Source organism: Manis pentadactyla, chromosome 12, assembly GCF_030020395.1.
Source record: "Manis pentadactyla isolate mManPen7 chromosome 12, mManPen7.hap1, whole genome shotgun sequence".
NCBI lineage: Eukaryota > Metazoa > Chordata > Mammalia > Pholidota > Manidae > Manis > Manis pentadactyla.
In genome coordinates, this window is record NC_080030.1 from 26,890,455 (window position 1) to 26,902,147 (window position 11,693).

General features: G+C 38.3%; 1 protein-coding gene across 1 annotated transcript; it reads left to right on the plus strand.

The window, feature by feature from the left end:
- Positions 1-8,729: 8,729 nt before the first annotated feature.
- On the plus strand, positions 8,730-9,734 carry LOC130679795 (olfactory receptor 7G2-like). Its single transcript, XM_057489221.1, has one exon. It carries the CDS (start codon positions 8,751-8,753, stop codon positions 9,732-9,734), a length of 984 nt encoding a protein of 327 aa, XP_057345204.1. The 5' UTR covers positions 8,730-8,750.
- The last annotated feature ends 1,959 nt before the right edge of the window (positions 9,735-11,693 follow it).

Below are 11,693 nucleotides of genomic sequence, written 5' to 3' on the forward strand. Positions count from 1 at the left end.
TCTTTCTCAGAGCTCTTCTCTGTGCCCCTTTGCCTTTGAATAAATGGATACTCACTTCCTTTGCTGATGGGGAGAGCTCACATGAAGGTTTCATGACTTGTTTTAGGGAAAAGAGGCTGGAGAATGTCTGAGTGAACTTTTTGCTTCTAATATTTTCAGAAACCCCCTTGGCTTAAAATTTTTGATATGCAAAGGTGCCATATTTTGGGGTAGTGTTCCCTGAGCCCCATAAGTATCACATGAAATGGACTGAAAATGCAGGGGAAATAGTGCATATCAAAGTAAATGTAGTGGTTCACTTTAGAGTGGAAAAAAAATATCAACAATATGGAAAATAAAGTGGGAGGGAGGAGGCACATCAAATATAAATGTGTTATTTCTTTATAAAAACTTAATGTAGGAGACAGATTAAAGAGGGCAGTGTGAGAGGTGAAAGAGTCTCCCTCCTAAAGTCACATATAATATGAAAATATAATTAATACAAATAACCCTGAGAGAGCAACAGGAAAGAGGACTGTGCCAGAATGCATACACCTGGAGAAAAGAGCAGACCTCATGGAACAGGGTAACTTACCAAAGCTGTGGCCTGCCAGGACCCATGCCCTTTCCCTACCCCAGCTCACCTGCGGAAGGAAGAGAAATGGAATGGGGGAGGGAGTGGAGGACTGGAACTGCTGAATAACTAAGCCCAGAGATCTGCTCTGGGAGCACAGGCAGAATTCCTGGAGCTACTAGATTGCAGCTGCTTGTGGAAAGCAGGGATCCATATCCGGCTGCTCTGGGACAAAAACTTATACCTGTGTGCTTGGCCCAATGGAGTGCCTGTCAGTGGAGACAGGCATAGCAGCTGGGAAGCAGGAAACAGACCTTTCCTCCCCTCAGGTACAAATACCACTCCCATGCCACCCTAGACATTGCTTCAGGGGCTGAGCAGCTCCAGAGAGTAGAGCTTTTGGACACTAGAGGGCACCATAAACAAATATGAAATGCCAAAGGAACCTGGTCCAGAGTAAAATTATTAATACAACTCTCGAGAAAGATTTAAATGACATGGACCTCATGACTCTTCCTGAAAAGGAGTTCAAAATAAAAATCATTAACATGCTCATGGAGGTAGGGGAACATATTCAAGAACTCAGGAATGAATTCCAGTCAGAGATCCAATCATTGAAGAGCAAAATGGAGGATATTAAAAGCAGACTGGATATGGTGAAGGAAATGATAAATGAAATAGAAACTAGAGAAGAGGAACACAAAGAAGCAGAGGCACAGAGAGAAAAAATGATCTCTAAGAATGTAAGAATATTGAGAGAATTGTGTGACCAATCCAAACGGAACAATATTCGCATTATAGGGATACCAGAAGAAGAAGAGAGAGAGAAATGAATAGAAAGTGTCTTTGAGGAGGTAATTGCTGAAAACTTCCCCAATCTGGGGAAGGAGATAGTCTCTCACACCATGAAGGTCCACAGATCTCCTAACACAAGGGACCTAAGGTAAACAACACCAAAACATGTAGTAATTAAAATGGCAAAGATCAAGGGTAAGGACAGACTGTTAAAAGCAGCCAGACAGAGAAACAAGATCACATACAAAGGAAAGCCCATCAGGCTAACATCAGACTTCTCAGCAGAAACCTTTCAGACCAAAAGGGAGAGGCAGGATGTATTTAATGCAATGAAGCAGAAGGGCCTGGAACCAAGATTACTTTATCTGGCAAGATTATCATTTAAACTTGAAGGAGGGATTAAACAATTTCCAGATAAGCAAAAGCTGAGAGAATTTACCTCCCAGAAAACATCTCTACAGTCTATTTTGGAGGGACTGCTACAGATGAAAGTTTCCCTAAGGTTTAGTAGCTGTCACCAGAGGTAATAAAACAACAGTAAAGAAAGTAGAATACATAATTACTAAGAAAATGCAAAATTAAATTAACTATCCCCAAAGCCAATCAAAGGATAGAAAAACAGTACAGAATATGATACCTAATATATAAAGAGTGGAGGAGGAAGAAATAGGAGGAGAAAAAGAAAGAACCTTTATATTGTGTTTGTAATAGCATATTATATGTGTTAAGTTAGACTCTTAGATAGTAAAGAAGTTAACCTTGAACCTTTGGTAACTGCGAATCCAAAGTCTGTGATGGCAAGAAGTACATACCTATTGATAACCACCCTAAATGTAAATTGACTGCATGCACCAATCAAAAAAAATAGTCACTGAATGGATAAAAAACAAGACCAATCTATATGCTGCCTACAAGAGACACACTTTAAAACCAAAGCCATACACAGACTAAAAGTGAAGGGATGGGAAAAGATATTTCATGTAACTAATAGAGAGAAAAAAGCAGGAGTTACAGCACTTGTATCAGATAAAATAGACTTCAAAACAAAGAAAGTCACAAGAGAAAAAGAAGGACATTACATAATGATAAAGGGGTCAATCCATCAAGGATATATAACCATTATAAATATCTATGCTCACAACACAGGAGCACCAACATATGTGAAACAAATATAAGTGAATTAAAAGGGGAAATTGAAGGTAATGCATTCACTCTAGGAGACTTCAACACTCCACTCACTCTGAGAGACAGATCAACCAGACAGAAAATAAATAAGGACACAGAGGCCCTGAAAAACATATTAGAACAGATGGACCTAACAGACATCTACAGAACTATACACCCAAAAGCAGAATAGTACACATTCTTCTCAAGTGCACATGGAACATTTTCAAGAATAGGTCATATACTAGGCCACAGAAACAGCCTCAGTAAATTAAAGAAGATTGAAACTGTACCAACCAGTTTCTCAGACCACAAAGGTAAGAAACTAGAAATAAATTATGCAAAGAAAATGAAAAATCCCACAAACACATGGAGGCTTCACAACATGCTCCTAAGTAACCAGTGGATCAATTACCAAATAAAAACAGAGATAAAGCAATATATGGAGACAAATGACAACAATAACTCAGCACCACAAAAATCCGTGGGACGCAACCAAGACCATGCTAAGAGGAAAGTATATTGCAATACAGGCCTACCTCAGGAAAGAAGAACAATCCCATATAAGCAGTGTAAGCTCACAATTAATGAAACTAGAAAAGGAAGAACAAATGAGGCACAAAGTCAGTAGAAGGAGGGATGTAATAAATATTAGAGCATAAATCAATAAAATTGAGAAGAATAAAACCATAGAGAGAATCAATGAAAGCAAGAGCTAGTTCTTCAAGAAAATATACAAAATAGATAAAACCATAGCCAGACTTATCAAGAAAAAAAGAGAGTCTACACACATAATCAGAATCAGAAATGAGAAAGGATAAACCACTACAGAAACCACAGAAATATAAAAATTCATTAGAGAATACTATGAAAAATTATATGCTAATAAACTGGATAACCTAGAAGAAATGTACAACTTTCTAGAAAAATACAACCTTCTAAATCTGACCCAGGAAGAGAGAGAAAATCTGAACAGACCAATTACCAACAATGAAATTGAATTAGTAATAAAAAAACTACCTAAGAACAAAACTCCTGGACACCATATTTATTGCAGCACCATTTACCATAGCTAAGATGTGGAGGCAACCTCCACATCAGTAGATGAATGGATGAAGAAGACGTGGTACATATACACAATGGAATACTATTCAGCCCTAAGAAAGAAACGAATCCTACCATTTGCAACAACATGGATGGAGCTGGAGGGCATAATGCTCAGTGAAATAATCCAGGTGGAGAAAGAGAAATGGCAAATGATTTCCCTCATTTGTGGATTATAACAATGAAGCAAAACTGAAGGAACAAAATAGCAGCAGACTCAGAGATTCCAAGAAGGTCCTAGTGGTTACCAAAGGGGAGGGTTGTGGGAGGGTATGTGGGGAGTGAGTGAGAAGGGGATTGAAGGGTATTATGTTTAGTACACATGGTGTGGGTGTTCACGGGGAGAACAGTGTAGGACAGAGAAGGCACATAGTGGATCTGTGGCATCTTGTTGCACTGATGGACAGTGACTGCATTGGGGTATGTGTGGGGACTTGATAATAAGGGTGAATGTAGTGACCACATTGTTTTTCCATGTGAAACCTTCATAAGAGTGTATATCAATCATACTTTAATAAAGAATTGTTTGAAAACTTAATGTAAGATAACAATAAATTTTTTATGGTGCCCAGAGGCTCTTAGTAGGAAAAATTATGCAAAACATCTTAACAGTACTTATAATTATTTCCACCCACATTCATAAACTATGTTTTCACACCTAGAATTGAAATTGGACTTCTTGAAATCTAACCTCCAAGCCAACAGTGTGGTTGGATGAGATCCCCCATGGAGCCTTTTCTGAAGTGTTGGAGGGGAAGACATTTCCTCACCTGCTCAAGACTCTATTTCGTTTATGAAACGAATTGACATGAGACAGAATAACAGGAGAAAAAAAACAAAGCTTAATTTTGTATATAGGAGGAATCCATAGGTAGAAATGCCAAAGACAGTCAGGGACCATGAGGTCTGTAAGTCTTCCTGAAACAAGGAAAAACAAGTAACAGTCTGAGACCTCAAAGAAAAAGGAAATCAATTCATAGGAATATGAAAGAGTAAATGTTTCTTGAGCAAATGTTTGTTTGACCACACAGACATGATGGGACACAGAGAGGAATTGTACACACTAGACACATCTATTTCTGTCCACCACCCCTTCTTCACATTATACTGTAGTTACCTATGGGGATTGCTCTCCTCCTGGAAGGTGCTCCATCTAAAATGTTTTTATGCACTACTTGGGGTGAGCATTTAATAATGTACATAACTCTCAAATCACTATGTTTTACAAAATAACATTACATATCAATTACACTTCAATAAAAAATACCCAGAAAATTGTTTTTATTAAATTGACCTGGAAAATCAAGTTTCTTTCTGAGTCTTTTGACTCCTGAATGCTTTCAACACTTAGATAATTTGCATGTCATAATGACACATATTGGGGCAGCCCATTATTGGCCCCTACAGAAACAAAGATGACTGTTTTTAACTATGAAAAGAACACTGGAATTCATTAGAGAATAGTGTGTGTGTGTGTAGATGCAAGGCAAGTGAAGTCAGGTAAACAGACACAGGTGTGGAGAAGTGGATAGTTGGGACACAGCCATCCTGAATTTCTACTGTCTATAGACTTGGTCTTTAAGGGTTTTCACTGCTCTGGGATCAGAATGACACGAAATTGGCTTGGATAATGAGGACTTGGGATACTGAGCCCCAAGGGATGCAGTGAGTCAGTCTGTGACCACCTCACACAACAGCCCTGCCCAGTCAGCAACCAATACACCTGAGGATCTTCTCAGGGATGTTCCTACTTCATCATGAGCCAGGTGCCTCACTCATGCTGGCTACTTTTCATGGGGGGCAGATCTTCTGTCTTCACATCCAGGGGATGCATCAAGCATCATTGCCAAGTGAAGCCAACGAGGTAACCCAAGTCCCTGAGTTAAAGCACTGGAAATAAAGGTAGGTGTCTGACCAAAATTCCTTCCCATGGAGGCACTGAGGAGGGCTCTTAATTAAAATGATCAGAACCCAGTAGACCATGGACCTATGGCCTTGCTGCTTATCACCACACTGGACATCCCATATATGGGATTTGTGTATCCCATATGACACCAGTATTCCCTGGCCTTCATTCTCCTGGCCTTCTTACCCCAATCTGTAGGATACATTTTCTTCAGAGCCAAATTCTGCCCCATATCATACAGGATGATTGTTAAATTTTCTGATATTTACTTCAATTCTGTGGTTGTGGCATGAAAATGCTGTTCCGATGTTTACTTTTGATTCCCTTTCCTAGATCTTGATAACATGATTGTGTAGTACAGCTGTTGTATTATCTCCATAACTGATCTGGGAGGACTCTGGGGAAGGAAGGGGGCAGCCCAAGAAGTTCAGAAAGCTGCCTACCTGGTACACCTCTTCTTTCTGAAACTCAAGTATTTTAAATGTGAGCATCAGAGAAAGTGTTATTTATTTCATCTTATTTTAATTTTTTTTTCATCTTATTTTAATTTTTAGTTGATTTTTTATATAAGGATAGCAGCATCAAAAATTTAGTGTGATTTTTAAAAACCATATGCCACCACTCACATCATTCCGTAATGAATGAATGTTGATATTCTGTTGTATCACCTTCAAGTTTTCATATAAAATGCACAATAATATGCATACAAAATGCACCTCTATTGTATTACCCTCTCTTTCTCCTCTTCTTTTTCTAGAGGCATACTTTATTGAAGATAACGGCTTCTTCCTTGCATGGCTTGGATTATATCTGTATTCATAAATAAATATATAGGAAAAAAGCAGTAATGGTAATTTCTTTTAGTTAGGACATGGAGAAATAAATTGTGATGTAACTATTTAGGAAAATACTTCCTGGGTTTTTGAATTAAAAAAATACATTTTCTTCTAAAATAATTAGATAGAGTTGATTACTCTGTGGTTTTTAAATTAATGGAGCTGGACTCAGTATCATCATTAATCAAAAAAATTAAGTACATAAGAAAACCAACTGTACATGATGTATCCAGTGTGGTTACATTCACAAGAAACTTTTAAAATCCAAAACAGTGCAATTGTTTATTGCATCATAATATGAAATATAGTAAAAAGTGCAGAGAAATCCTGTATATTGAATTTGTGTTTTGGTTCCTTGAGGAAAGGAAAGGATCAGGATTGTATTAATATATGATATAGGGACTTCAAATATATCTGTATTAAATATTGCAATAAAAACAACTAAGGATCATGGTTTGTGAATTTGATGATGTTGACTGGTGGGTACCAAGGTCTTCATTGCTATATTTGTACTTTTGTTTAACTTCAATAATTCATAACAAAATTAAGTCTATGTATGTAGGAGCAAAACATATTTTAAATTTATCATGCTGTGGGCTTTCTGTTCTACCTGTTTTTCCCATCTAGGTTTTCATATTTGTGTTCATTCTTATGTCTAATTATTTCTATTATTTGTTTCATCTAATTTGCTGTATATTTCATCCTATGTCCTTGCCAGATGGATAGTGATATCACCAATGTTTCTTTCTTTCCTTTTCTACATGATAAATGTTCCCAGCTGGACTTTCAGCTCATAATTTCTTCCCTAAAGATTGCATTGTCACAGTGAAGGTGTTCTTTTCAATTGTCTTTCTTCCACTTTTCCAGCCCACTGCTTTCTTCTGATGAGTGAAACATGCCATGAGCTGTTATTCATGGAGAACAAGGGAACCACATCAGGGTGGGGGTGCCCTGTGCTAAGTGACATGCTGGATGCATTTCTTCTACTCATTGCTCATCATTGAAACATCCCATAAGGTAGGACAAGTGTTCCCATTGACCAAATGAGGACATGAGGCCTATACAGGGACAACTTTCCCGGTTCACAAAGCAAGTGCTGGTCTGGATTTAACTCATTGTTTGAGTCTAAGTAATCCACCAAATGATAAAGGCTGTCATGGCTACTGTGCCTCCCCAGGAGAGGGAAGACCAGTGCTTCATGGAGACCATCCTGTCAGGTCTCTTGTTTGGCTTGTAAATAACATATACTTCTGAATTATCTTGTCTGAGTCTTCCAAGGACCAACAGATTGTTGAAAGTTTCATAGAAGCCAATACAATTCATTCTTTCTCAAATTTAACTGTTTTCTTAGTGACATGACATTATTGCCTTAGGGGAAGAAATCCTTTTAGGATGAGGCAGAGAATGTCACTGACATAGTGCTCTGGTTCTTGCAGAATTAACAAGTAAGGCAGATGAGGACAGTTGCAATGGGGCATCTTATGAACTTCAGGTTGCTGGGCAACATTTCTGCTCTTTGATAGCAGCAGGGTGTATACTTAATGGATGCCATGATCTGCTGCACGCTACTTCATGGGTAGATGTAGGCATAACTTGCAGGGAAGGGAGGAAACTTGGTGCATTGTTCAGGAAGAAAATACTTAAATATTTAAAGCGAATTATGAAATCTGCACGACTTCATAAATGCTAGCTCTTTATCATTCAGAGGCATTAAAAGATTGTTCGAGAGAGTTACCTCAGCAGACAGGTGTTCTTTGTCATGCACTGACTGTACTTCCTGTCCACATCCTAACATCACCATACTGAAGTGTCCTCATGGGTAAATGGGGTTAGTGTGTGTACTAACACATCTGTTATGTGACAAGCCCTTTAGATGATTCTGAGGAATGCCAAATATTGGGGAGCATTGTTCTGGAATGCAGATTTCATAATGTTATTCTTGTCCTTCTTTTTTCTTGAAGGCATGGGATATTTCTAAAGGAAATGCCATCTCCTAGTCTTGGTGTCAGTCCCGGCACTTGGCGCAATGTGTGAAATGGAGTTGGTGATCTCTAAAAATTTGGACCAATAAAGGGAGGACAGAAGGAATTGGTGTGAGAGATGGTGATGAATGAGAAACTAGTAGATGGACAGATTGGTTCACAATATACATAGAGGGTGTTTGTTTTGTTTTAACCACTGGTTTCTCAAACATTAGTGCATTTCAAATTTATGTGGAGGGCTTGTTAAAACATACCATGCTGGTCCACATGCTGAGTTTGTCTACAGTAAGCCTTCAGTAGTACACAGAGTTTTCATTTCTAACAAGTTCCCAGATGGTTTAGCAGCTGTTCAAACAGAAACTGTTTTCTTTTATTTTCACTACCTCTTTTACATCAGGTTCATCAACAACATGAAGCCCACAAATCACACAGATGTCTCAGAATTCCTCCTCCTGGGCTTAACAGAGGATCCAGAACTGCAGCCCATCATCTTTGGGCTCTTCCTGTCCATGTACCTGGTCACCATCCTGGGGAACCTGCTGATCATTCTGGCTGTCAGCTCTGACCCCCACCTCCACACCCCCATGTACTTCTTCCTCTCCAACTTATCCTTTACTGACATCTGTTTAAGCACAACCACAGTCCCAAAAATGCTGGTGAACATCCAAGCACAGAGTCAGTACATCAGTTACACAGGCTGCATCCTCCAGATCTGCTTTGTCGTGGATTTTATTGGTTTTGAAAGTTGTCTCCTTGCAGCAATGGCCTATGACCGCTACGTGGCCATCTGTCACCCCCTTAGGTACACGGTCATTATGAACCCCCAACTCTGTGTTCTTCTCATCCTGCTCTCTCTACTCCTTAGCACTGGGAATGCCCTGCTCCACAGTCTGATGGTGCTGAGGCTGTCCTTCTGTGGGGACCTGGAAGTCCACCAGTTCTTCTGTGAACTTGCTCAGGTATTCAAGCTGGCCTGCTCTGATACACTCATTAATAACATCCTTTTATATTTTGTGTCTGGCCTATTTGGGGGTATTGCTTTATTTTGGGTAATTTTCTCTTATACTCAAATTCTCTCTTCCATTTTGAGAATGCCCTCAGTGGAAGGAAAGCATAAAGCTTTTTCCACCTGTGGGTCTCACCTTTCTGTTGTGTCCTTGTTCTATGGGACATCTTTTGGAGTTTACATTAGCTCTGCAGTTACTGACTCTCCCAGGAAGGCTGCAGTGGCTTCAGTGATGTATATCATAGTTCCACAATTGTTGAACCCCTTCATCTACAGCCTGAGGAACAGGGACATGAATGGGGCCTTGAGGAAAATAATCAGTAGGATACTTCTGTCTTTAATGGTGTCACCTGCTTTAAACTTGTTTTCACTGAATGAGTCAAAGTGACAGGATTCCTGGGTGAGCCAGGTGTCTGTTTCTTCCACCACCATGTTCCTCTTAAAATGATTAAATGATATAATGGCCAAGTGCATTTCAGTGTGGGATTGAAACATGTTGATGCTTTTTGTCTACCTACCTCCATGATGTTTGTTAATGATTTCAGTTCTCTCAACTTAGTTTCTTTGCTCAGGGTCCATAGAAGCAATGTGGAGTCAGGGGTTCCAGTTTTATTGGTATTACTGCATATTATGCTCCAAACAAGGACCACTGCACAAGGTGGACAGGATAGGAAAAGGATGAAAGCTTTGGTAGTTTCTAGAGACCTTTTGTCTTATCCTTTCAATCCCCAATTTAGCACTCAGTGAGACTAATCATTAGTAAAACATCCTTTTCTGAGGCAACCTTAGCATCCAGCACACCCATTTACATGAACTGTAAAATGCACATAATTGGATTATATCAGTGGTTTGAGATGATTGTGAGATATTTGAGATTCATCAATGGGAAGCAGATACAGGTATAATTCATTGACATAATGCCCAGAGACAGAAACCTGACTGTCCTCTCCTTTTTCAGTTGATGCTGTACCGTTGCATAGCATCAACAGAAGACATATATGCTGGTCTTCAAGATATATGGTCACATCCTAATTCTCCTTACTGTGATATTATATAAATATTAATTTGTATGATACTAAAGTCAATGGTACTTATTTAGGAAAAGAGTCTTTCAGTGAAGGGCCTTCAGCTTGATTATCTGGAGGAATGGACAGTGAATGTAAGTATGTGTATCCCTAAAATACAGACCAATACAGAAAAGACACAAAGAGAAGGTGGGAGCAGTGAAACCATGCAGAGAAATCATTTTGAGGCAGCCAATACTTAGTTTCTGTATTGTACATTTTGTCCTACGAAAAAACCATTTTTATAATTTCATGCATCTTTTTATTGCTATTGTATGTACATGAAAACAGTGTATTAAAAAGATTTGTTTATTTTTGACCTTGTTAAAGTTTCAACTTAATTAGTGGATATCACTTCTTGGTTGTTATTCTCCTCAATGTACCTCTGAGGTTCATTCGTGTTGTTGGGTTTAGCAGCTACCTGTTTATTTTCAATGCTCTCCATATTACATATGGTTAGATTTAAAAAGAGGTTTTCTGCTGATTAATTTTTTGGCAAATAGTTTATGTAACTGTTATGAATAAAGTTGTTTGAATATTCTCTTCCATATATCCTGGCATAAATCAGAGAATATTTTAAAGTTGGAATGGGACTATTGGTTGTTGGGAAGTATCTTTTTTCCTTTTTGTAGTTCCCAGGAGATTTCCTGATCAGTTGGACCAATTTACCCACATACTGTAAGTTCTTGCTATTCTACATCATCACCAAAACATTTTAATTCAGTCTGATAAAGGGATGTAAAATATCATTTAGTTAACTTATGTTTCTCTTAGTAAGAGGCTAAGCATTTTCACATATTATGGGCCATTTAATTTCCCTCTTGTGTGAATTCTATGTCTGTGGTGGTTCCATTGAAATCTCTGTCATATTTCCATGGAGATGTTTACCATTTTGTATAAATCCATGAGGTCTGTATTCAATTGGTATAGCCATCCTTTTTGAGTTTATGCATTGAAAATTTATTCTTTAGGTGAGAAGGTCATTTTTCATGGACTTTGTCTGCAATGTTTGTGATACATAATTGTGTTGAATTTTGAAACAGTTTAATTTCTCTACATTTCCCAGATGACTGGTGCTCAGTAGGTCTTAATGTTGAAATCCTTACTTAATGCAATCTAAAGGACAGATATGTTCACCTTTACATGAGGCATAAAGCTATGTGATATTAAGTTTTATGTTTGGTATGAGATAGGAATAAAAATTTGTTTTTATGTCTGAGACATTTTTATTAAAATATCCACCCATTCACTATAATACCAATTGGTAATAAGAACACTGCTCA